The following is a 27,862-nucleotide window of genomic DNA, read 5'->3' on the forward strand; positions in this document are numbered from 1 at the left end:
TTATATTAATCTCCGCTGTTAAATCAAATGCTAGTCTAAAAGAAAAAGAAATCGGAGATAATATCTAGATGCTTTTTATAGTGGAGATCAAGTTTATAAATTGCCTGGTTGGGCTGATGAGACAGTGGATTGCGCAGTGAGATGGAACAAAGTAAATAGGCATTTCAATGTCATATCTTTAGCCGGTGGTAACTTGTGGAATAGACACCAGTTGGAATGTGGTTTTAACCAATCAGCATCCAGGATTAGACCTGCCTGTTGTATACTTAAGCAATAAGGCCCGAGGAGGTGTGGTATATGGCCAATATACCAAGGGCTGTTCTTAAGCATGACAACAGAGTGCCTGGTCACAGCCTGTAGCTGTGGTATATTGGCCATATACCACAAACCCCGAGGTGCCTTATTGCTATTATAAACTGTTAACCAACTTAATTAGAGCAGTAAAAATAAGTGTTTTGTCATACCCATGGTATAACACAGTTGTCAGCCAATCAGCATTCTTGGCTCGAACACCCAGTTTATGATGTCTGATATACCACGGTTTTCAGCCAATCAGCATTCAGGTCTCAAACCACCCGGTTTATAATATAGTATGAAGATATGCTAAAACACTTGTAGACAATGGCATGGCGATATTGGCTAGCTAAACTCATGTGTAGTCCGATGACGTGTTTCTAACGGTCGTCTCGCGCCAAACTGCGCATGTGCAGGCCAAAGCCACTCCTTCGATAAAGTTGTTTTTGACGAAAATGAAAACGTGTCAGTTTGTCACTTTCACGAGGTTGGAGCAATAACATGTTGAACTACCAAAAACATTGTCTTAAATCGAGGTTGTGCCTTTAGATTTAGAGAAAATGAACAACTAAGGAAGACCTTTTCACTTCTCAAACCCTGGCCTGTTTTGCAAGCGTTCCCGGAAGTCTCGCGATGTTGCGCCTCGGTTTAGAAACTGTGCGACAGCGTTCCAACTGGTCGTTCAGTACAGCACCATTTCCGTTAAATTGAACGTTCCAGAACGAAAAAACATAGCCGAACGCAGCCATGTTGTTTGCTAAGCATGTGACAAATATAATTTGATTAGGTGACGTCAGAGTATATATGGAAGAAGTCGGAGCTCAAGGGTGATAGACGAGTTTCCCTCAAATTATTACGAGTTGGAGAGGCGTTCAAGTGGATTTTTCAGTCATATGCTCGTATTTACAAGATGCTATGAACGCAGCATCGTCTCGCGCATGTGGATTGAAACGCCCCTCAGACGATAAAGCTGATAGGTCGGGATGGGAATTTTGCGACCCCCACTCAGCAAACTCTTCGTATTAACATTGTTTTGTCAAGACATTTACAATCTGTTATTTTCGTTGATGTGGCGTGTGAAATATCTGTAGGAAGCTAAATTCGATGGGCGCGGTGTTCAAGTAAGAGCACGCATCAACAGGACTAGTGAAAAGCTGTAAAACCGGATGGAATTTACTGTCAATTCGTGAACGTTTTAATCATGTGACAGCCTGCCCATTTCGTTGCTACCAGTCAAGCGAGAGGTAGCGAGAGAGACCAGCCATCCAGCCGACAATGTGGAAGACGAGGGGCCATAAAAAGCAAATCCCCTTAAGTGGAAACCGCTATGAAACCAACCCGTAACACCTGGGGACAAGATGAGCAGTTGACTTGACGTTTTGCCTTACCTGAAAGGATAAATAACAACAAACTTTGACTCTCGCAACCCTCGAGAAGCGTATTCGAAGAATCCGAGATAATGGTGGCTCTTTCATCGGTTTTAACGCCACTTGCTCGGTATCTGCACAGACATCTCATAAAGCAAACCAAAGGTCAACGTTTGATCCCTGTGAGAAGATGCAACCTCACCGCATGTTCAAGCAAATATGTGCTTTCTGCCTGTAAGTGTCGAAACTTTTTAAATAGCTTGTATCATTATATTAAGTACAGTTGCATTTGCTAGTTGTAGTCAATATATTTAAGACTAGAACAGTCAGTGCTATAATCACTACTAGTCACTTAGTCCAGCTGGCAGCGAAGCTGCCAAATTCCACACACGACATGATAAATAACTGTTAAATCTCTCAAGCAGCGGTAACGTTTTAATCAACATCACTATGGCTACCAATTATGTATATAAATCCTTGGTGGCTACATTACTGAAGGGATAATGACATTGTGAACGCATTGCGATGAAAACAAAGAATACATGGAAACCAGGGAGTGGATTTCTGCATGAGTGAATCTGGTTCATTATGCCAGCAGCATACCACCCTGCATCTCACTGCTGGCATGCCTCTGAAGTTAAGCAGGGTTGGTCCTGGTTAGGCCCTGGACCATATGCAGCTGGAAGTGGTGTTGGAGGGCCAGTAGTAGGCACTGTTCCCTAAGGTCTAAAAAATTATCCCAATTCCCCAAGGCAGTGATTGGGGTCATTGCCCTGTCTTTCGAATGGGTCGTTAAACTAATCTAATGTGTTGTACTCCCACTACGACTCGGCAAAGCATGCAGTTTATTATTAGAGGTCGACCGATTATGATTTTTCAATACCGATTATTGGAGGACAAAAAAAGCCGATACGATTAATCGTCCGATTTGTAATTTTTTTTCAAAAAAAAATATATCATACACACACGCACACAAACACATTTTTGTAATAATGACAATTGCAACAATACTGAATGAACAATGAACACTTATTTTAACTTAATATAATACATAAATACACACACACACACGCACACAGCTCTGAAGTGACAATGATACTGAAGAGTCTGCTTAGGAGACAAATACTGTCAACTGTTTGAATAAAAATAGAGTAAGTTACCTGTGATGAATGTTGAAAACAAAAACTTTAATTTCTATATGCAGGAAATGCTATTTTAATAATGGGCATGGTAAGAATTGACAACCAAAGTGCGAGTCATAATTCCCATGACACCTTCTAGCAAAATCTGAAAAGCGGTTCCTTCATTTATTCCATAGGATATTTTTAGATTCACTTAAAATAAGGTCTGTGTTTCGTGTAGGCTTACATCACCGTGCCAATTTTATAACTGTGTAGATATCCATAGGACAAGGTAACTCTGATCAATATTGGCTAAATATAAGCGAAGATACATTTTTTTGTAGAGTGGATTTATGAAAATATGTTGACAAACGTTACCTTATCCTAGTGAGATTTACACGGGTATCAAAACGTCGAGGCGGTTTAAGCCTGCACGAAACACAGACCTTATTTGAAGTAGATCAAGACATTCTCTATAGAAGACATGAACGGTAAAATAACGAAGGAACCCCTTTCAAATTCAGCCGCAAGTTATCACAGGAATTATAACGCGTCGACTATTTCTCTCTAAACCATATACCTTTGACTAATCTGGAAACTATCACCTCGAAAACAAAACTTTTATTCCGTTCCGTATTTTATCTAACGGGTGGCATCCATGAGTCTAAATATTCCTGTTACATTGCACAACCTTCAATGTTGTTATAATTACGTAAAATTCTGGCAAATTAGTTCGCAAAGAGCCAGGCGGCCCAAACTGTTGCATATAACCTGACTCTGCGTGCAATGAACGCAAGAGAAATGACACAATTTCACCTGGTTAATATTGCCTGCTAACCTGGATTTCTTTTAGCTAAATATGCAGGTTTAAAAATATATACTTGTGTATTGATTTTAAGAAATGAATTGATGTTTATGGTTAAGTACACATTGGAGCAATGACAGTCATTGATTGTTTTTTATAAGATAAGTTTAATGCTAGCTAGCAACTTAGCTTACTGCATTCGCTAACAGGCAGGCTCCTCGTGGAGTGCAATGTAATCAGGTGTTAGAGCATTGGACTAGTTAACGGTAAGGTTGCAAGATTGGATCCCCTGAGCTGACAAGGTTAAAAATCTGTCGTTCTGCCTCGTCATTGGAAATAAAAATGTGTTAACTGACTTGCCTAGTTAAATAAAGGTGTAAAAAAATTAATTGGCGCCCAAAAATACCGATTTTCCGATTGTTATGAAAACTTGAAATCGGCCCAGATTTAATCGGCCATTCCGATTAATCGGTCGACCTCTATTTATTATGCTACAGATGAAAAATTATGAACTTCACAGGGTGGTGAAAGTGCTCAGCCTTTAGCTTTATCCTCCATTCCAATGAATATCGAGGGTCTTATTCTGGTGACATGATGATAGATGCTTGGCTGCTGTTTGACAAATAAAAAGAATCTTGCTATTTTGTCCAAAATAATCTCATCATATAGGCTATACCCGCACTGTATCTGCAAACTGTTTTCTGGTGAGAAAATTCTCATTTTTAATGCAGATTGTAGAATATTTGCATGAAAATCTCTCACATATTGGCCACAGATCTTTATGCTAATATAATCAAATCTGCATGGGGAAAAAATTATATTTTCTCACCAGTGGTGTAATTCCAACAAATGGACTTGTTGCAGATGAAAGGCTGTGAGTGACGACGTAGTGCACATAAAAATAGCTTTTACGGTTATATTCCCATGTACCGAAATAAAAAATAAAAGTTTAGGGGGTGCTTTACAAGTAGGCTGTCATTGTAAATAAGAACTTGTTCATAACTGACTTGCCCAGATTAAAGGTTAAATAAATTTGATTCCATCACATTTTCAACTCTACTGATGGTTTTGTCACATGCAGCGTTATATAGGTAATGTGGCCACTCTGGTATTGGCACGTGTGGTTTAGCCAACAGCTTGCAGATACAGTGCGGGTATAGTTTACGTGAAGAGATTATCATGGACAAAAGAGCAAGATAAAAAAATATATATATATTTTGTTAAACAGCAGCTAAGTATCGACCATCGTGTCACCAGAATAAGACCCTCAATATTTATTGGCATGAAGCACCACGCTAAAGACCGTGCACTTTCACCACCCTGTGAAGTTAATCATAATTTATTTAATCTGTATCATAATAAACTGCATTGTTTCTCAAGTCATAGTGGGAGGACCACACACCATTGCGTGGCTCCAAGTTTACTTCAATATAATGGTTATTGTATAAATATGTGCGCATAAAGCTGTTTCCGCCACCATTTTTCGCATTATAGACACAAAAAGATACCACCATGTCAAACAAACAAATAATGTCGCCATTTATAAAATTGTACCGAAATTACCTGTTTCCATCACAGCTGTTTTTTTTAATATGGTATGACTTTACACTCATAAACTGTGGATGGAAACTGTTACTGATAAACAAACCATAGTAAACAATATATAATAATCTTAAATGTATACTCTGGGATTTTGGCAATAAGGCCCATTATGTGCTTCCACAGAGTCAGATTAACTCGTGGATACCATTTTTATGTCTGTGTCAAATAAGGAAGTTTAAGGTAGTGTAATGAAACAGGCAGGGAGCAGGTCTCGAACCCTCGACCTTCTAGCCCGAGGTCCGGCGCGCTATCGACTGTGCCACAAAAGCATGCTCGTGCGGCAGAGACGATTTCCGCGCTTATAAACCCAGGGTCGTTACACTACTCCCTCCTTTCAAAGAGCGCGTCCTCGCGCTAGCTTGCGACTCTACGTCTTACAGGAACGCACTCACTGGCCAAGCACACAGACCATACTCTTTGTTTATCTACTATAGCACTGCCTAACCCTTTCAATTAGGTTTGGCAGCTGTGCACTACATTTTTTGCTTTCTGTCTTCTATAGAAACAAAGATTTGTAAATCGTACTGCCACTGATATTGGTACTGTAGTTCACTTTGTACACGGACATGAAGCCTTCTGTCCTGTGTGCAACCACCTGGTTGCCTTGCTTTTCCAAACAATACAATGACAGCATGATGAGCATGAAGACTGTGCCACCACATGTACCATGCACAAGTTTCCTGCGAACATGGCACAGGCCAAGGACTCTGGTAATACACTTTGTAGAGCTAGGCCTAGATCAGTGGTTCTTAACCTGGGTTCGATCAGGGGGTTCGGTGAGTCAGTCTCAGGGGTTCGGCGGAGGTCAAGACACACATCCGACTCATATGATTCGTGATGACACGCCCCGCTTGGCCATCATTGGCTGCAGGTGATCACGCTACATCGCTTGGCCTATCTGTGCTGCAGGGAATTTGGTGCGCTCAGTAGTCGACTTGTGACTGTCGTGATGGTACGTCTTGTGATTTCTTTCTTAATATTTTAATCCCTTCATACTTACTATGTCGAGCAAAAAAAGAAAGTGGTCGGACGAATATGTACAATATGGATTCACATGTATAACGGAACGTGATGGGAGTCAGCGTCCTAACTGCATGATTTGCAATGCCAAGTTGAGCAATTCTAGTCTAGCACCGGCAAAACTAAGAGAACACTTCCTTAAGCTGCATGGAGATGGAAAATACAAGAACACAACGCTCGCTGAATTCAAGGTGAAGAGAGCCAGATTCGATGAAAAGGCTACTCTGCCTGTTCTCGGCTTTGTACCCATCAACAAACCGATCCTCACAGCATCGTACGAAGTTGCTTACCTGATCGCAAAGCAGGGCAAACCACACACCATTGGTGAAACACTCATAAAACCAGCTGTGTTGAAGATGGCGAATATCATGCTGGGAAAAGAGGCTGAAGTTAAGTTATCCCAAATTCCTCTTTCAAATGACACCATCAGCGACAGAATAGAGGACATGAGCAAAGACATCTTGGCTCAAGTAGTTGCAGATCTGATTTCAAGCCCGGCAAAATTCAGCCTTCAACTCGACGAGACCACAGACGTTTCCAATCTAAGCCAGCTTGCTGTATTCGTGCGCTATGTGAAAGACGACGTGATAAAGGAGTTTTTTTAATTTTGTAAGCCTCTTACAACAACAACTAAGGCAGCCGATGTGAAGAAACTTGTGGATGACTTCTTCAAAGACAACAATCTATCTTTCGTGGGATATGGTTTCTGCAGTTTGTTCGGACGGAGCTCCAGTCATGCTGGGAAGAAAGTCTGGTTTTGGTGCGCTAGTGAAAGCCGATGCACCACACATCATTGTTACGCGTTGTATTCTGCACAGGCATGCGTTGACAACAAAAACCTTGCCTCCAAAACTGGCAGAAGTATTAAAAATTGTAGTGGAATGCGTGAACTATGTGCGAACTAGTGCTCTGAGGCACCGCATCTTCAGTGAGCTGTGTAAAGAAATGGGCTCTGAATTCGAGGTACTTCTGTACCATTCTAACGTTCGGTGGTTATCCCGGGGACAGGTGCTGAATCGTGTTTTTGCCGTGCGTGTGGAATTAGCCCTGTTTTTGCAAGACCACCAACATTGTCATGCAGATTGCTTCAAAAATTCTGAGTTCATTCTCATTTTAGCGTACATGGCTGATATCTTCGCAGCTCTCAATCATCTCAATCAAAAGATGCAGGGCGGTGGAGTCAACATCATCGAAGCGGAGGAAAACCTGAAGGCTTTTCAAAAAAAGTTACCGTTATGGAAACGACGAACAGAGAACGATAACTTCGCAAACTTTCCCCTGCTGGACGACTGTGTAAGTAAGATCGAAGATGTATCTGGAATCGGAGACATTTCTGTACACGCGGAACTGAAGCAAGCAATTGCCACGCACTTAGATGAGCTTGCAAAGTCTCTCGACGGATACTTCCCTACAAGAGTCATATCCAGCATGGGTGAGACAGCCGTTCACGTTTAGTGTTGAGACAACAGATGTCAATGATGAATACCTATATGAAATCATTGAAATTCAGCAGAGCCAGGTTCAACAGCAACTTCAGAACAACAACGCTTTCAACGTTTTGGTGTCAACAAATGGTAACGTACCCTGTTATTGCTAAGAAAGCTCTGGAGTTTTTCATACCGTTTGTTACAGCATATCTTTGCGAGCACTCCTTTTCGAGGATGCTGGACATAAAAATGAAGAAAAGGAACAGACTTTGTTGCGAAAATGACATGAGTGGCACTTGCCAAGGTGAAGCCGCGCATTTCTGAACTGGTCTCTGAAAGGCAACAGCAGAAGTCACACTGATTTGCAGTAAATATTCATTATTATGTTTTTGTTTTTGTGTGAAAATCATGTTTTGATGATTTTGTTCTTTGAACACACGGTGTTGATGTTGATGCACGGTTCATTTTGTGCACCAGTAAAATATATACCTATGTTTTGAATTTGAAAAAAATCATATTATTTTTCCAATTAATAAGGGTTCGGTGAATGCGCATATGAAACTGGTGGGGTTCAGTACCTCCAACAAGGTTAAGAACCACTGGCCTAGATGTTGTTTCTGATATAATTTTGGAATGGTAAATGGAATCTCTGCACAAGTGTTCTTGTTTTCAGGGGATCCGCTCAGAACCAACGACGTCTGGCAAAAGTGGCTTAAAATCTACACTTTAGCAAGCGTACATCAATTTTCTGTGATGAGATAATTTAAAAAAATCTTTCAATCACGCTCTTAGTAACATATTTTGCAAGGAATACAAATACTTTATCTCAAACACATCACAATAGTTTTAGTTATCACTCTCTCAAACCTAAATGCATCGTTTTTGTTTCAGGGCCCCTTCCTGACCAGGCAGTGCGTTCTGCTGGAGAGGCTTTGAGGAGCATTACACCCCAATTACTGATTTCCTCTGTCCTGCATGGCTTAGCTGAACTGTCTCTATTTGATTCCAGTTTTGGATCTCTGCCCCGTGGTTCTGTGCTGTCTTACACATGTCCCCCTGTTATGACAAGAAAGCTTGACAAACACCCAGATGATCCAGTCTTTCCTTAACTCCATATAGATGGGAAGTTAGAGCAAATTACACTTTGTCCCAAACTGCCACCAGTTCTACCATTTAGAGAGCTTAAAGGTCACAAGAGTTGTCAGCTGTGATTGAGGAAGGTACTGAAGAGCAATCAAGAGTGCCCACTATGAAGCCAAATGCGTTGGCCAAGAGTAACAGCTAGCAGGTTTCGTGGAGTATGTCACATGATAGTGGAGTCCTCTGGCCAGGCACTGGCAAGCCCTACTGGGTAAGGCAAACCAGTCAAATGAAAAGGGGCTTGGCTCTAGAGCCAGATGTGTTAAAACAGTACTCTGAAATGTGTAATTTTCTCCAGGCCAGATGGTGTGACTGATCATTAGCCACCCAGCACATGGCTGAGAACAGCAGCTTTACACTTACTGCTGGAACTGTGTGTGTCCAAGACACCTTGTTCTAGTAAAAAAAAATCAACAGTGTGGTGTCACTTGGAAATGTCCTTGTTTTTGAAAGAAAAGCACATTTTTTTTATTTGTCCATTTAAAATAACATAATTGATCAGAAATAGTGTATACATTGTTAATGTTGTAAATGACATGACTATTGTAGCTGGAAACTGCAGATTTTAATGGCATATCTTCATAGGCATACAGAGGCCCATTATCAGCAACCATCACTCCTGTGTTCCAATGGCACGTTGTGTTAGCTAATCCAAGTTTATCATTTTGAAAGGCTAATTGATCATTAGAAAACCCTTTTGCAATTATGTTAGTACAGCTAAAAACTGTTGTGCTGATTTAAAGAAGCAATAAAACTGTCCTTTAGACTAGTTGAGTATCTGGAGCGTCAGCATTTCTGGATTCGATTACAGGCTCAAAATGCCCAGAAACAAAGAACTTTCTTCTGAAACTTGTCAGTCTATTCTTGTTCTGAGAAATGAAGGCTATTCCATGTGAGAAATTGCCAAGAAACTGAAAATCTGGTACAACACTGTGTACTACTCCCTTCACAGAACAGCGCAAACTGGCTCTAACCAGAATAGAAAGAGTGGGAGGCTGCGGTGTACAACTGAGCAAGAGGACAAGTACATTAGTGTGTCTACTTTGAGAAACGGATGCCTCACAAGTCATCTGGCAGCTTCATTAAATGGTCCCTGCAAAACACCAGTCTCAACGTCAACAGTGAAGAGGTGACTCTGGGATGCTTGCCTTCTATGCAGAGTTGCAAAGAAAAAGCCATAATGCTGTTAATGAGAAGTGGAAATGTCTAGAAGCAACAACGGCTCGGCCGCAACGTGGTAGGCCACACAAGCTCACAGAACAAGACTGCTGAGTGCTGAAGCACAACGCATAAAAATCGGCTGTCCTCGGTTGCAACAATCACTACCGAGTTCCAAACTGCCTCTGGAAACAACGTTAGCACAAGAACTGTTCGTCGGGAGTGTCATGAAATGGGTTTCCATGGCCAAGCCAGCCACACACAAGCCTAATATCACCATGCAAAATGCCAAACGTCAGCTGGAGTGGTGTAAAGCTCGGCACCATTGGACTCTGGAGCAGTGGAAACACGTTCTCTGGAGTGATGAATCAGTCTTCACCATCTGGAAGTCCGATGGACGAAGCTGGGTTTGACGGATGCCAGGAGAATGCTTCCTGCCCGACTGCGTAGTGCCTACTGTAACGTTTGGTGGAGGACGAATAATGTTCTGGGGCTGTTTTTCATGATTCGGGTTAGGCCCCTTAGTTCCAGTGAAGGGAAATCTTAACGCTACAGCATACAATGACATTCTAGACAATTCTGTACTTCCAACTTTGTGGCAACAGTTTGGGGAAGGCCCTTGTTTCAGCATGACAATGCCCTTGTGCACAATGCGAGGTCCATACAGAAATGGTTTGTCGAGATTGGTGTGGAAGAACTTGACTGGCCTGCACAGAGCCCTGACATCATCCCCATCGAACACCTTTGGGATGAACTGGAACACTGATTGCGAGCCAGGCCTAATCGCCCAACATCAGTGCCTGACCTCACTAATGCTCTTGTGACTAAATGAAAGCAAGTTCCCACAGAAATATTCCAACATCTAGTGGAAAGCCTTCTCAGAAGAGTGGAGGCTGTTATAGCAGCAATGGGGGGGACCAACTCCATGTTGATGCCCATGATTTTGGAATGAGATGTTCGACGAGCAGATGTCCACATAACTTTGGTCATGTATTATTTTTGCAATGTTTGTGCTCTACTGATAGAGCTCTGCGTCTACAATACACTTTTGTGTTTTAATGGCTCTTTTAATCAACGTTTGACCATTTTGTAGAGTGTGTTGTGTTCTATCATTTTCACAGTTGTTGACATCTAATTGAAGGGATGTGAAGCGTCCAAAGCTCTATTCACCAAGATGTGCCCTCCTTCGTGCGACGTGAAACATTACTTTGAAAGTTAAATGGAAGTATTTCTGCACCTTATTTTCTGTCATGTGGATTTTTATTCTAGCTATGATCTTATTATACATCCTACAAGGTGTAAGGGCAAGGATTCCGCAGGAGGCAAGTGGGTGAATTTGCAAATATTTGTTTTTATTTATTTCCACAGCACTGGTGAGTTTCCAATGGTGATGATTTTATTCACAAATAAAGGGATATATTAACAAAGTTTTCGGGTCATTATTTTAAAGTATTCAGATAAACCGCTCCCAGCAGTGTAGTCTGTGTGGTTGAAATGTAGGCTACATTCCAAGGTGCTACTGCAGAGTATCTTAAACGTAGCGCCTTCCAACTCTTTTTACAGCATAAACTTAAGGACGGCTGCATTTGTTTGTTATTACTACAGAGGTACGCTACAAAAACACTGACTTTGCTTCTGCCATTGTTTACACTTGGTAAGCAAGAAAATGACCGGAACTTGTCATCCAGCAAACTACACTTTCAAAAGTATGATAAAAGCCTATACAAATATTAATGACACGTAAACAGCTGATTGGTCAGCTTTACACATTCATAAGGCCCTGCAGACTGTGCCTGCCATTTATATACAGTTGAAGTCGGAAGTTTACATACACCTTAGCCAAATACATTTAAACTCAGTTTTTCACAATTCCTGACATTTAATCCTAGTAAGAATTCTCTGTTTTAGGTCAGTTAGGATCACCACTTTATTTTAAGAATGTGAAATGTCAGAATAATAGTAGAAAATTATTTTATTTCAGCTTTTATTTCTTTCACCACATTCCCAGTGGGTCAGAAGTTTACATGCATTGCCTTTTAAATTGTTTAACTTGGGTCATATGTTTCGGGTAGCCTTCCACAAGCTTCCCACAATAAGTTGGGTGAATTTTGGCCCATTCCTCCTGACAGAGCTGGTGTAACTGAGTCAGGTTTGTAGGCCTCCTTGCCCGCACATGCTTTTTCAGTTCTGCCCACACATTTTCTATAGGATTGAGGTGAGGGCTTTGTGATGGCCACTCCAATACCTTGACTTTGTTGTCCTTAAGCCATTTTGCCACGACTTTGGAAGTATGCTTGGGGTCATTGCCCATTTGGAAGACCCATTTGCGACAAGCTTTAACTTCCTGACTGATGTCTTGAGATGTTGCTTCAATATATCCTCATAATTTCCCTTCATGATGCCATCTACTTTGAGAAGTGCACCAGTCCCTCATGCAGCAAAGGACCCCCACAACATGATGCTGCCACCCCCTCTGCTTCATGGTTGGGATGGTGTTCTTTGGCTTGCAAGCCTCCCCCTTTTTCCTCCAAACATAACGATGGTCAGTTCTATTTTTGTTTCATCAGACCAGAGGACATTTCTCCAAAAAGTACGATCTTTGTCCTTATGTGCAGTTGCAAACCGTAGTCTGGCCTTTTTATGGCGGTTTTGGAGCAGTGGCTTCTCCCTTGCTGAGCGGCTTTTCAGGTCGATATAGGACTCGTTTTACTGTGGATATAGATACTTTTGTACCTGTTTCCTCCAGCATCTTCACAAGGTCCTTTGCTATTCTGGAATTGATTTGCACTTTTCGCATCATATTACGTTCATCTCTAGGAAACAGAACGCGTCTCCTTCCTGAGCGGTATGATGGCTGCGTGGTCCCATGGTGTTTATACTTGCGTACTATTGTTTGTACAGATGAACATGGTACCTTCAGGCGTTTGGAAATTGCTCCCAAGGATGAACCAGACTTGTGGAAGTCTACTTTTTTTTTTTGTGAGGTCTTGGCTGATTTCTGTAGATTTCTTTTTTTTTTTTTTTCATGATGTCAAGCAAAGAAGCACTGAGTTTGAAGGTAGGTCTTGAAATACATCCACAGGTACACCTCCAATTGACTCAAATGATGTCAATTAGCCTATCAGAAGCTTCTAAAGCCATGACATAATTTTCTGGAATTTTCCAAGCTGTTTAAAGGCACAGTCAACTTAGTGTATGTAAACTTCTGACCCACTGGAATTGTGATACAGTGAAATCAAATCAAGTTTATTTTATATAGCCCTTCGTACATCAGCTAATATCTCGAAGTGCTGTACAGAAATCCAGCCTAAAACCCCAAACAGCAAGCAATGCAGGTGTAGAAGCACGGTGGCTAGGAAAAACTCCCTAGAAAGGCCAAAACCTAGGAAGAAACCTAGAGAGGAACCAGGCTATGAGGGGTGGCCAGTCCTCTTCTGGCTGTGCCGGGTGGAGATTATAACAGAACATGGCCAAGATGTTCAAATGTTCATAAATGACCAGCATGGTCAAATAATAATGAGGAGTAAATGTCAGTGGGCTTTTCATAGCCGATCATTAAGAGTATCTCTACCGCTCCTGCGGTCTCTAGAGAGTTGAAAACAGCAGGTCTGGGACAGGTAGCACGTCCGGTGGACAGGTCAGGGTTCCATAGCCGCGGGCAGAAATATTCTGTCTGTAAACAATTGCTGGAAAAATTACTAGTCATGCACGAAGTAGATGGCCTAACCGACTTGTCAAAACTATAGTTTGTTAACAAGAAATTTGTGAAGTGGTTGAAAAATGAGTTTTAATGACTCCAACCTAAGTGTGTGTAAACTTCTGACTTCAACTGTAAAATCATGTTTGTCAAGAACTACTGCCCCACCGAGTTGCATTTTATGTTTTCATTTCTTCAGTCCCAGGCAAACCCAATTATTTTTTGGGGGTGTATCCATTGGGAGTGGAAAATAACGTGCAAGTAAAAACGTTTGCCTTCGAGGGAAGCTAGGCTTGGGCTCTCAAAGAAGTGATTCCTCACGAAACCAGGACAAAAAAACACCATGATTTAGGACGTTTTGACAACATTTAATCCATACAGTGGTCCTTTTTGGAGGAAGGATTGTCGACATATTTTACATTTTGTGTCTAAAAGCATTATTCATTGTGAAATAAGGAATCAACGTTGGCATAAGTTTGGCCTCACTCAGTCCTTTAAAACTCCATAGTGTTTCATATGTAGGTGCTACAAAGCAAAAATCAGTGTCATATGAAGCTTTACCACTTGCTCTGAAATATGAGTGGTATTTTGATTTCTTTAACAATTTTCTTACATTCATTGAATTTAGAAAAATATTAAAATGAATATAGAAAATGTTTCATATTCATATTTTTCTATATATTGTTGAACCATTATATACTCTACTGGCATAACAAAGTTCCAGAGTGGGGTCTCTGGTAGTTCTGAAGTGATGGCCCATTTCATAGTGAAATTGGTATAGTAGGCAATGTAACCATTCACAGCCGTTCTTTTACTGGTCATTGGACATCCTGCAAATCACCAGCAGAGGGAAATCCTTTTTTTTAATCCATTTTCACATTCACTCTGTTGAACTTGCTTTCAAATATGATCATAACTCTAAAAGTAGCAAAGATCCCTCTCTGGAACTTTGATATGGCCATAGAGCAAGTTTCCCTAACTGGGAATTTGTCTTTCGGGTGATTTATTATTATAGTTTAAAAAAAAATTCTCCCCCTTGTATAAACGTAAACAACTAAAATGGCAGCAAACTGGCTCCAAGTGATAACATATTATACTTTTTAATCTGTTCCAAAGTATTCCCATGCATAATAGAGAGGTGTGATCGTATACAAATGTATGCATGGTTTTAAATTGTTTTAGTCAAATAAATCTGTTTGGGCTTCTTGCGGTCAATTTGCATTCTACAAATGATTTGTAATTACGTTCCGTCCCCCTGACCATCCGCTCAAGAATAAAATCGTCCCACGGCTGAATCTAGTTGATCCCTGCCATGAAGTATATTATCAACAATGTATTGAAACATTTGCTTAATCAAAAATGTTATATTTTCAATATTCATGTGTTATATTTTTCAGTCTTCCTAAATGAATGTAAGAATTGTTACTGAAAAATACTAATATTACAGAGCAATTGGTAAAGCTTAATTTGACATCAAAGTTAGCTTTGTAGCACATACAGATCAAACATTAAGCAGGCCTTAAGACTCCATAAGGCCAAAATGTCCTCAATATGCCAACTTTGATTAAATTGTTTACCCCTGGGTGCACGTTTTTGTTTTTGCCCTAGCACTACACAGCTGATTCACGATGACCCAGGACCGAGTTTGGGAAACCTTGCTCCAACGGACCATTCTATGGATTAAATGGTGTAAAAATCCCCCAAATTAGGATATTTATTTTGTCCTGGTTTTGTGATGAATCACCAAAAGCAGTTTTTCTAGAGCAAATGAGTCAGTTAGGGCACAGAAAAAGCAGTCATGTTTCTTTTGAGAAACACATGGAGGTCCTGTAATCGGTATAATGCCTCAAATCCTGTTGAAGATAATGAACATGGTTGGTTGTTTTTATGGTGAGAACCACAATGTTAATGTCTGCTATGAGAGTCCTACTGGTGTTCAACCTATTTTTACTACCCATGACCCTGCATACCTCACTGAGAAACCTGTGGCAGATGTATCTCCCTGCGATCCACTGGGCCACAGAATTAGAAACATTGTCTATGCATGAGCTATAGAGGATTATGAAGAGTGGATTATACAAAAATCCATAGCTCATTTCAGTACATGAAGTAAACTTTTAAAAAATTCAGACGTATTTTATGATCTTCATTGTCACAATTTATATTACACATGATGGGAAACTAGGCTGCATTCCAAAAAAATTGTAAGAGTATGCTTTTTATTTTAATCCGGTAGTCAGGGCTGCATTGTTAGCACTGGTGCTCACTTTAAAAAGTAAGGAGCACAACATAGCATTTATTGAGATATAGCAGCCCTATATGAATTCTAGCTAAATCTGGAACACGTTATGCCCTAGAAAAATGTATATACTGGTAATGTTACCAGGTTGTTAGCTAGCTAGTTAGTCAGGTAACAAACATGACTAAACAAGGTTTAAAACGAATGGTAAACGGCTGGTGACAGTTTTTAGGAATGTAAAATGCGGCTTCCAATCCTCGACAGGAAGAAAAAGTAACGTTGCCCTGGTTAATGAGTCCCGTCTTTTGAACTGTGTGCTAGTAGGAAACATCCGTGTTCGCTATAGTAAGGGTGCAAGCATGAAGCTAACAAATCTGCGCTCGGGAAACAACGGTACAGCGAAGCCTTGTTACAACAATTATAATATAAATACATTTTTGTTGTTGCATTGGTGTTCCCAAATTAAAACTGCAGGTTACACAGCAGCGACACACATTTTCGTCACACATTAGAGCCATGGGTACAGTAGCAAAAAGGTTCATTTAAAAATAATTGTTCCCATTGAAAACACCTTTTCCAACGGACCATTGTACAGATATAGGAGGTCCTAGTAGATTTATTGTAATGCCAGAAAATGCAGATTTTAATAAACTTTCCGTTCAGAACTGAACTACTGTCTCTCCTTCTGTGGAGAAGACCTGTTGGGCTGCCAATACATTCTGTGTGTCAGTTTCTGTAACCTACCCACATTTGACTTATTCTGCAATTTCCTTTGAATTCGAGTTAGAGGAAGGAACTGGGTGATTCCTCACGAAACCAGGACAACCCCCCCCCCCCACACACAATTATTATTTAATCCATAGAATGGTCCTGTGGAGGAAGGATTTTTGCCATACATTTGACATTGGTATCTAAAAGCATAATTGAGAAATAACTAATCAAAGTTAGCATATTTATGAGATTTTTTTCCTAACCCAGGCCTCTTAAGACTCCATAATGTTTCATATGTAGGTGCTACAAAGCAAAAATTGGTGTCATATGAAGCTTTGCGGCTTGCTCTGAAATATGAGTGGTATTTTGATTTCTATAACAATTTTCTTACATCAATTTATGAATATTTTTGATATTCCTGTAGAGAATATTTTGTTTAACACTATATTGAAAATGTGCCAAGTCTTAACTGGTATATTGTCTATATTCCTTTTTAGATTTTTCAATATTTGTCAATTTAATGTAAGACTTTTATTGAAATCAAAATACTACTGCTATTACTGAGCAAGCGGGGAAAACAATCATATGATACCAGTGTTTGCTTTGTAGCACCTACATATACATTATGGAGTCTTAAAGGAGGCCTGGGTAAGGACAAAATGTTATAAATATGCAAACTTTCAATAATTATTTCTCAATTATGCTTTGTTATAAATGTCAAATATATGTCAACAAACCTTCCTCTAAAGTACTGTTCTGTATATTAAATGTTGTGAAAATCTGCGAAATCATGGTCTTTTTTTGTCCTAGTTTCATGAGGAATAACCCAAGTGTCTCATTCCTCCTCTGCTTTACTCATTTCTTTAAATGGAATGTAGGGAGGAGGCTTACTGGTCTAACTCGGAAGTCTGTTGAATTGCTTGTCTGCTGTGAGACATTTTAATCATATTTTATTTTTGGCATTTTGCCAAATAATAATGCAGGAAGCTGGAGAGTACACAATGAAAAGTAAGTGTCAGCATTTGTCTTTGTTTTAGTGGGCTAAGCAATAGGACCAAATGTGATTTACACATGTGCCCTGTAATTCCTTGTTGGGCTTTATTCATCACAAATTTTACTGTCAGCCTAGATTGATGTCCTCTCTCATCCTTTGACTCCAGTGCATCCAATGTGGCAGGGACCACTCGTTGCTCCAGGGGGTAACAGACAATCTCCTATCGATATTCGGGTGCGTAAGAGCGTTTTTGATCCTCACCTCAAGCCGCTGACCCCGGATTACGACCCCGGGACGTGCTCACAGATATGGAACAACGGGTACTCATTTCTGGTTGAGTACGACGACACCACCGACAAATCCAGTAAGGCCTCTCTGCTCTGCAATGTGCCTCACTAAAACCGCAATGCCCACCACGTGGAATGTGACTTTGATTAACTTTTTAAGTATCCCTGCCCTAGGCTTATTTCTCAACATCACTCTGTCTTGAAATGTATTGTTTAGACATTTCTCATTTTCAATTTAATGTTATTTCAGAAATGTCTATTTTGTTTAGGCTTATTATTCTGTAAAAAAAAAAAATCTGCTTTTGTGTGTGTGGAGAGAGGATACTTATGTTTTAGCATGTATGTTTATATAATCATGTTTTTAACCCCCACTCAGCTGTTATTTATGTACTAGTTACTGTTTCCCATCCTTGGGTCTCTAATATAACACAGAGGATCTATTTATTCTTACCCATCCCTCACTCAGTACTTAAAGGGGGTCCTCTGGAGGATAACTTCCGGCTGTGTCAGTTCCACTTCCATTGGGGGGAGAACAACGCGTGGGGCTCCGAGCACACAGTGGACCGCCGCCTCTTCCCTGCTGAGGTAGCTACCGCACATCCTCTTCCTTAAGAGTTAGTGTTTTGTATTTTAAATGTCAATTTTGTGGAATGCCTCTATGCAGTTTGAAAAACCTCCTAACATGTCAAGTCTAGTAGAGCTGTAGTCTTCAGGAGACTATGGCATGGAACGGTGGAAGGACTGCTTTTAGACATCAGGGCATAGTGCTGTCCTAGCCAATCCATGACTATATTGGCATGGAATTTTCGTGACAGAGGGGTATTGTGCTGTTGGAAACCTCTACATATAGAAGCAGAATGCTTTGCGTGAAATGCATTCTGGTCAATCCTCATGACCCACCTTTGACGTTATCTATTTTCATATTATTCCACTCACCTAAAGCACACTTACACAATAGAGGGAGTACTACTGTACTACTGTCTGTCTGGGGGAGGGTGCCATGCCAAGCTGTCGTTAATGGCTGTGAGAATCTGACTGTGTCAGGGTTTTCAACACTCTCCAGGTGCAGAGTGTGTACAGAGGCTGAAGTTACGATTACAACACAACTCCCTCTGTGCCTAATAGGAGCACACCACAGTCTGAGTATTTATTGGGTTGTAACTCCTTTTTTCTTTATGTAAACCTCCCCTGATCCCAGTGTGACTATGGGCCATTGTTGGGAGCTGAAATAGAGTGAAACAAAGAGGAGCTACGTGTGACCTCTGGGTCAGACAATGCTCAGTTTGGTTTAATCGATACTGATACCTGTCAGTTAAGGATGGGTATTTTGGGGTGTATTTTAAAGTTCAGAATATAATCCCAAATTTGTTTTACTTCTGCCCTTTGACTGTCGTTTATCTTGAGAATGATATTAAACATGAATTAGGTTAATCATTATTCAGCAACAGATATAATTTGTGACACATTGCATTTGAATGCAGTCAGTGTATTATGACATATGTCAACAAAAGTCTACAACCTGACTCTGGGTGTGTGGATAAACACATTTTGATTTACATATGCTCTGTCTTTTCTGTTGCTAGCTCCACATGGTCCACTGGAACTCTAATAAGTACAGCCGGTTTGAGGAAGCTGTGATGGAGGAGAATGGACTGGCTGTTATCGGGGTCTTCCTCAAGGTAATTTATTGCTCCTCGTTAACATAGCTATTGATGCATCCCTACAATATGCAACCCACCACCACTACTGTCATATACATACATACATACATACATACATACATACATACATACATACATACATACATACATACATACATACATACATACATACATACATACATACATACATACATACAGTGGGGAGAACAAGTATTTGATACACTGCCGATTTTGCAGGTTTTCCTACTTACAAAGCATGTAGAGGTCTGTAATTTTTTATCATAGGTATACTTCAACTGTGAGAGACGGAATCTAAAACAAAAGTCCAGAAAATCACATTGTATGATTTTTAAGTAATTCATTTGCATTTTATTGCATGACATAAGTATTTGATACATCAGAAAAGCAGAACTTAATATTTGGTACAGAAACCTTTGTTTGCAATTACAGAGATCATACGTTTCCTGTAGTTCTTGACCAGGTTTGCACACACTGCAGCAGGGACTTTGGCCCACTCCTCCATACAGACCTTCTCCAGATCCTTCAGGTTTCGGGGCTGTCACTGGGCAATACGGACTTTCAGCTCCCTCCAGAGATTTTCTATTGGGTTCAGGTCTGGAGACTGGCTAGGCCACTCCAGGACCTTGAGATGCTTCTTACGGAGCCACTCCTTAGTTGCCCTGGCTGTGTGTTTCGGGTCGTTGTCATGCTGGAAGACCCAGCCACTACCCATCTTCAATGCTCTTACTGAGGGAAGGAGGTTGTTGGCCAAGATCTCGCGATACATGGCCCCATCCATCCTTCCCTCAATACGGTGCAGTCATCCTGTCCCCTTTGCAGAAAAGCATCCCCAAAGAATGATGTTTCCACCTCCATGTTTCACGGTTGGGATGGTGTTCTTGGGGTTGTACTCATCCTTCTTCCTCCAAACACGGCGAGTGGAGTTTAGACCAAAAAGCTCTATTTTTGTCTCATCAGACCACATGACCTTCTCCCATTCCTCCTCTGGATCATCCAGATGGTCATTGGCAAACTTCAGACGGGCCTGGACATGCGCTGGCTTGAGCAGGGGGACCTTGCGTGCGCTGCAGGATTTTAATCCATGACGGCGTAGTGTGTTACTAATGGTTTTCTTTGAGACTGTGGTCCCAGCTCTCTTCGGGTCATTGACCAGGTCCTGCCGTGTAGTTCTGGGCTGATCCCTCACCTTCCTCATGATCATTGATGCCCCACGAGGTGAGATCTTGCATGGAGCCCGAGACCGAGGGTGATTGACCGTCATCTTGAACTTCTTCCATTTTCTAATAATTGCGCCAACAGTTGTTGCCTTCTCACCAAGCTGCTTGCCTATTGTCCTGTAGCCCAACCCAGCCTTGTGCAGGTCTACACTTTTATCCCTGATGTCGTTACACAGCTCTCTGGTCTTGGCCATTGTGGAGAGGTTGGAGTCTGTTTGATTGAGTGTGTGGACAGGTGTCTTTTAAACGGGTGCAGTTAATACAGGTAATGAGTGGAGAACAGGAGGGCTTCTTAAAGAAAAACGAACAGGTCTGTGAGAGCCGGAATTCTTACTGGTTGGTAGGTGATCAAATACTTATGTCATGCAATAAAATGCAAATTAATTACTTAAAAATCATACAATGTGATTTTCTGGATTTTTGTTTTAGATTCCGTCTCTCACAGTTGAAGTGTACCTATGATAAAAAATTACAGATCTACATGCTTTGTAAGTATGAAACACTGCCGATTTCGCAGGTTATCAAATACTTCTTCTCCCCACTGTACATACATGCATACCATTTCAAGATTTACTGGCATTGAAATGTAAACACCCCGTGCAGTGAATGTAGACACACAGCACATGCCTGACAGATGGACTCAGTGCTCAGACACAGATTATTTTACTCCTCAGATAGGGAAGAGACACGAGGGACTGCAGAAACTAGTGGATGCTCTACCTGCTGTCAGACACAAGGTGAGTTCAATGATTGACCACTTAAATCATGAAGGTGATTTTTCTTTTTTTAAACCAAGGTTTCAAAGAGTGCATTTCAAGCAGGTGGTATATGCCTCTGCGTTTCTGAGAAAGCCGCCCAAGCGTAAGAACAAAAATAGTCAATGTACTGTACGACTCAGTTGGGCAATCTGGACAAGTCTCAGGTGGAGCACACGTGACATTTGTATGGCAATAGTATGTGAGGGGGAGAGTGACGACAGTGTAGGAGCTATACAGGAGTGGTAGAGGGTAGAACACCATTTGTTACCTCCCACAGAATTATTATGCAAAGGAACAATTCTGAAATATGATCAGAGATGGGAAGATGGTCAACTTTAACTGCCATCTAGTGGCCATGAGTCAAATGACATGCCACTACTATCAGTAAGGTTATTATGGATGGGGAATGCCAATTGGCAGCACCATGTAACCCTTTCCTCTTTCCGTTTTCACTCTCTAGGACAGTGTTGTTGAGTTCACTAGGTTTGACCCAGCCTGCCTACTGCCTGCTAACATTGACGATTACTGGACGTATGCAGGGTCTCTTACCACTCCTCCTCTGACTGAGGCAGTGACCTGGATTATCATGAAGCAGCACATCGAAGTCAGCCATGACCAGGTTAGTGTGGATTTGTATGTGTTTGTTTGCTAGTGGAGAACAGGGAGAGAACATCAATGGCATTACCAGCGGTTTACACCTTGGTGTTTTAACTCCATAGTTTCAGGTCTGCGTAACACATTGTCCCTTACTCAGCTGGCAGTGTTCCGGAGACTTCTCTTCACCTCAGCAGAGGAGGAGGTGCAGAAGAGCATGGTCAACAACTTCCGCGTGCAGCAGCCCCTGAGGGGCCGCACTGTGCGGTCCTCGTTCACCCCCTTCCTGCAGCAGGAGCCACCTGCAAAAGGTCCACACACAGGCCACTGACCGGTACACACAAACTCACTCTGACCCTTCAAAGCAAAATTATGCAATTACCCTAGGAAGCCTTTTTATTTATTTTTTACTCTACAGAAGTCATACTGCTGGCATCTTCTTTCCAAATGTCTTATGCATTCAGAAAGCACTCAATGATTTCGCTTAAATGACAGGGATTTTATAATTCCAATGTCACCATCTAAAGCTGTGGTATTCAAAGTCAGGGTCGCGACCTCTAGTTAGTTGGGTTGTGTGGGAACTGCTGTGGGTTCGCCCCCCAAAAATTAGAAGTAAGCAAATTAAGAGTACAGATAATTTTGTTTGACAATATACAAATGTTTTTGAGAAAGAATTTGAAAAATACTATTTTGAGTAAATGTATTTAATGGTTTCTTTTAATTTTAATAAGAGATAAAAATGTAATGAATTTTAAGTTTATTTGTTGATGTAAAAATCGAAATGTTTCCTTTTAAGGTCGTGTCATTAGATCTGGGGTGGGGGGGTCTCGAGAAAGGATTATGAAAAAAAGGGTTGGTCCCCCCCTGAAAAAGTTTGAATACCAATGATCTAAAGGCTTTTTTGTTGATGTTGACATCTGTCTCACTGTCTGCTGTCCTGTCAATAACTGAAAGTCATCAACACATAGCAGACGCTAACATATTTTTGAAACTCCTGTGTCTTAGGTGAATCTGGTTGGAGATTTTTATGAATGCTCTTTATTTTTTAAAGTTGTAAACCTTATTTATTCACTCCTTATTAACAGTCAAACTTTACATGCTTCCAGAAACCAATGATTGATGCTGCTGGAATAATTTGACGTACTATCAACACTTATTATGTAAACTAAAGCTTATGAATATCACCCTCTTGTGGAAAGAGTACTTCTACAGTAATTTTTCTTCCTTGACAAAGTATTTGAGGTGAAGGGGCATCATATATGAATGGGGGTTTAGTTTGAAGGTTTAAGCTCTAAATTTGTTTACAGCATATAGCCGAAAAGATTTAGTTCATTGTATTAAGGCCTAGCTAAGGCTCCAAACTGCACAAATGATTGTTGCTCAATATGTTTTTAGGTGATTTGATGGATTTTAATACATAGTCTTGAGTAGACTAGAATGTACATCTCAGTATCTTTAACTTAGATGTAAAAGTAATATGTGTAGGATGTACAGCTTCATTATGCCTTATAAGCACAGAGAGACCAGGGCATTTGTTACAACTAATATGTTGAATTCTATAGCAAACATTGACCTTTTTTTACATGAGTGTCTAAGATGATTTTGCTCTTGTAATCAAATTCTTCTGTTGTACTGAAAAGGACTCTACCATAGTGCCTTCCATGTTATTCATAATACTGACACACACGGTGACATCTGTTTTCATAGATCAATAGCTCACTGCAGTGTCTGTTCTGTTGGAGCCTGCTGGTTTAATGAATATTGACAATATTATGCCCCTCGCAGGCTTTTAACAGGCAGTCGGTAGATTGTTTGCTAATTTCTGGTCCAGGAGCTGTGGGAGAGTTTAGAGAGGGAGTCACATGTACATCATTAGCCTGTTCATCTTGTTGGTTCTGTATTTATTTATTGGTGGAGGTCAGAAGGATTTGACTTGCCTTTTAGAAGCACTAGCAGCACACCGACAGGAATCATTCTCCTGATAGTTGTATGTCATTTATTGAGACTGTTTAGCTTTGACTGTACTCTGAAAATTGCTATTTGTTCAGACCTTGATATTGCAATAATTTGGAGAGGATTTTTAAGTTCACAGCAGGACCATCCATAAATGCAAAATATCTAGGTAGCTAGACAGGGATTACAGTGGGACCAACTACATGTATCAACTTGAAAACATACCTGAACTTAATGTTATGCTTTAATAGCATTCCAAAAGGTTGTTTACAGTAAAATAAGCATGGCTATTCCCTATGTTGACACACAACCATGATAAGTGATATAGCACATTTTATAGCAATTGTAATACATACACTATATGACCAAAGGTATGTGGACACCTGCTTGTCGAACATCTCATTCCAAACTCATGGGCATTAATATGGAGGTAGTCCCCCCCCCTTTGCTGCTATAACAGCCTCCACTCTTCTGGAAAGGCTTTCCACAAGATGTTGAGACATTGCTGCGGGGAATTGAGCAACAAGAGCATTAGTTAGGCCTGGCTCGCAGTCGGCGTTCCAATTCATCCCAAAGGTGTTCGATGGGGTTGAGGTCAGGGCCCTGTGCAGGCCAGTCAAGTTCTTACACACTGAAACAGGAAAGGGCCTTCCCCAAACTGTTACCACAAAGTTGGAACCACAGAATCGTCTAGAATGTCATTGTATGTTGTAGCGTTAAGATTTCCGATCACTAGAACTAAGAGGCCTAGCCGGAACCATGAAAAACAGCCCCAGACCATTATTCCTCCTCCACCAAACTTTACAGTTGGCACTATGCAGTCAGGCAGGTAGCGTTCTCCTGGCGTCCACCAAACCCACCTTCGTCCGTCGGTCTGCCAGATGGTGAAGCTTGATTCATCACTCCAGAGAACGCGTTTCCACTGTTCCAGAGTCCAATGGCGGCGAGCTGTAGACCACTCCAGCCGACGCTTGGCATGGCGCATGGTGATCTTAGTCTTGTGTGCGGCTGCTTGGCCATGGAAACCCATTTCATGAAGCTCCTTACAGTTATTGTGCTGACATTGCTTCCAGAGGCAGTTTGGAACTCGGTAGTAATTGTTGCAACCGAGGACAGACTATTTATGACCTACGGCGGTCCCGTTCTGTGAGCTTGTGTGGCCTACCACTTCGCGACTTGTTGCTCCTAGACGTTTCCACTTCACAATAACAGCACTTACAGTTGACCGGGACAGCTCTAGCAGGGCAGACATTTGATGAACTGACTTGTTGGGGGCTCCCAAGTGGCTCAGTGGTGTAAAGCACGGTCTCTCAGTGCTAGAGGCGTCACTACAGACCCTGGTTCGATTCCAGGTTGTATCACAATTGTCGTGATTGGGAGTCCCATAGGGTGGTGCACAATTTGGGAAGGACCTGCCTAGTTAAATAAATAAAAAATGTTGGAAAGGTGGCATCCAATGTCGATGCCCTGTTGAAAGTTACTGAGCTCTTCAGTAAGGCCATTCTACTGCCAATGTTTGTCTATGCAGTTTGCATGGCTGTGTGCTCATGGCTGTGTGCTCATAGCTTGACAATAACCTGTTCTGAAAACTGAAAAGCACTGTCCAAGACTCCAGCCCTCCATACCCACTTGACACTTATGCCTGTTTCACTGCGTTACCTATGAAATTGAAGGTGACACTTTTTCACACCAGGGGTTAGGGGAACAATGTTGGGGTACAGGGAGGATTTGAATGGGGGTTATGAAACAGTTGTACATTTTAGGTCTTGGTTTGATGTGGGCATTTTTATGGGTAAGTGATGGTAGGACAGATTCACTTTTTTTGCTGTAACTGTGGTAATTTTCTGCCTCCTATTTGTCTTGATCTGTTTAGTTATGTTCTGCCTTTTTAATCTCCAGTGGGATGTTTCATTTCACTTAACTGTATTTTTGTTTTCAAATTATAAATACTAAACGGAAACTGAACTGTAATGACTGTACTTTAATCAAGACTAGTGATCATGATTTAATCCGTCATCAATGGTGAACTGCTGTATTTTCATGTATATGCCATCAATGACTGTTTTAAATGTGTCAAACTTAGTATGCACAATGATCTAGATTGATGTACATGTTTTACATAAATGGGACTTATGCGGAACTTCCACTTAACTTGCCCTACACCATTGTGTTGCCAGTGTTTTTATGTTGATGTCAGCTCTAGTGTCATTGTTTCCATCAGGAGTGTGACACTAAAGACTTGGGGTGAGCAGGATCAACAACCTCTGCATCAAGACCATTGCTTTGTGAGGTGTTCACAGTTAGCCATTGTTATGTGTGCCGAACAAAAATCTAAACGCAACATTTTCAACTATTTTACTGAGTTTACAGTTCATATAAGGAAATCGGTCAATTGAAATAACAGACCGAAATACTCCTCAGCACCCCCTCAGATGATCCCGCAGGTGAAGAAGCCGGATGTGGAGGCTGGTTGGGCATATTGCCAAATTTTCAAAAATTGTTGGAGGTGGCTCACGGTAGAGAAATAAACATTCAATTCTCTGGTAACAGCGCTGCTGGACATTCCTGCAGTCAGCATGCCAATTGCATGCTCCCTCAACTTGAGACAACTGTGGCATTGTGTTGTGTGACAACTGCACATTTTAGAGTGACCTTTTATTGTCCCCAGCACAAGGTGCACCTTTGTAATGATCATGCTGTTTAATCAGCTTCTTGATATGCCACACCTGTCAGGTGGATGGATTATCTTGGCAAATGAGAAATGCTCACTAACAGGAATATAAACTAATTTGTGCTCAAAATATGAGAGAAATATGCTTTTTGTGCGTATGGAACATTTCTGGGATCTTTTATTTCAGCTCATGAAACATGGAACTAACACTTTACATGTTGTGTTTATATTTTTGTTCAGTATAAATGCCAGCTGAAAAGTTCCCGTGGCCTGGTATTGGGCCCAAGCCAGAGCAGGTCCGCCGGAGCCATGGCCCACAAGTCTGAGCCTTTTGGGTAAAACACCTCAGATGGAAACTCGACAGTGCTTCCCCTTGCTTTGTTTGCTACTTAGCAGGTGTTTTCCTGGAGCTAGAGGAGTGTTCTACGTTTGTTGTGCTGTAGTACATGTTGTATTTGTTTAATCAATGGGTGGCCACATTCCTGCCCCATGGGCCGGAATGAAAACTGCTATTGAGGGGCTGTGGTTCAAGGGCTAAATTGGGGCCCCTCTCCCAACAGGCCTGTTGTTGTACCAGGTGCCTGATTGGCCTAGTCCAGCCGTACAACTAGGAAGCCACTGCTGACAAATGTTTATATAGAAGATTTTAAAGATGAATATAATAAAGAAATGAGTACACTATGCCTGTGTTTTAGTATTTTGACTTGCTGGTGGTATTAAAATGCTTCTATGGATGGGGTGTTCATCTGGGTAAAGTGATGTAGTTAACAGTCTGTTATGGGACATGCTGGTTTCCACTTGAGTAATGCTCAGCAGCAAGAACCCAGTAAAATCTGCAATAGCAACAACAATGATGTCACAATGATCTGGGTTGGTAGAAAGGTTCCTATTGTCCCCTATAAATAAATGGTTGTGCTGTGCTCCATTGTTCCCCATTAGACAGGAGCCTGGGCAGGCAATAAGGACCTGGTTCCAGGACCCATAACGCCACACCAGACCTAGTCGGCACCGTTTGAAGACCAACAGAATGGGGCCAGGGTGTGGATGTTTAGATATGTTAGGAAACATGGTTAGACATGGTTAAACATTAGAAACTTCAGAGTGTTTTCTATACATTATCTACTA

At 41.2% G+C, this 27,862-nt stretch overlaps 1 protein-coding gene across 2 annotated transcripts; it reads left to right on the forward strand.

Annotated features, from left to right (window-relative positions):
* The first annotated feature begins 1,252 nt into the window (after positions 1 to 1,252).
* On the forward strand, positions 1,253 to 27,418 carry LOC139530124 (carbonic anhydrase 5B, mitochondrial-like). 2 transcript variants are annotated; one of them, XM_071326234.1, is made up of 8 exons: positions 1,253 to 1,895; positions 17,742 to 17,939; positions 18,329 to 18,447; positions 19,446 to 19,541; positions 21,436 to 21,498; positions 21,980 to 22,138; positions 22,274 to 22,447; positions 26,978 to 27,418. In XM_071326234.1, exons 1-7 carry the CDS (start codon positions 1,754 to 1,756, stop codon positions 22,442 to 22,444), a joined length of 948 nt encoding a protein of 315 aa, XP_071182335.1. In that variant the 5' UTR covers positions 1,253 to 1,753; the 3' UTR covers positions 22,445 to 22,447; positions 26,978 to 27,418. The 2 variants fall into 2 exon arrangements, with proteins under 2 accessions (XP_071182335.1, XP_071182336.1); XM_071326235.1 differs by lacking the exons at positions 1,253 to 1,895; positions 26,978 to 27,418 and adding an exon at positions 17,443 to 17,589 and having other exon boundaries at positions 22,274 to 23,297.
* The last annotated feature ends 444 nt before the right edge of the window (positions 27,419 to 27,862 follow it).

The sequence above is a fragment of the Salvelinus alpinus genome, chromosome 9 (assembly GCF_045679555.1).
Source record: "Salvelinus alpinus chromosome 9, SLU_Salpinus.1, whole genome shotgun sequence".
Taxonomy (NCBI): Eukaryota; Metazoa; Chordata; class Actinopteri; order Salmoniformes; family Salmonidae; genus Salvelinus; species Salvelinus alpinus.

Excerpts from the sequence above, each read along its gene's own strand:
- LOC139530124 (XM_071326234.1), top strand. The coding sequence starts at position 1,754 with ATGGTGGCTCTTTCATCGGTTTTAACGCCACTTGCTCGGTATCTGCAC. Across the intron at positions 18,448-19,445 it reads GCCGCCTCTTCCCTGCTGAG|CTCCACATGGTCCACTGGAA; the intron begins GTAGCTACCGCA and ends TTCTGTTGCTAG. Across the intron at positions 19,542-21,435 it reads TTATCGGGGTCTTCCTCAAG|ATAGGGAAGAGACACGAGGG; the intron begins GTAATTTATTGC and ends TTTACTCCTCAG.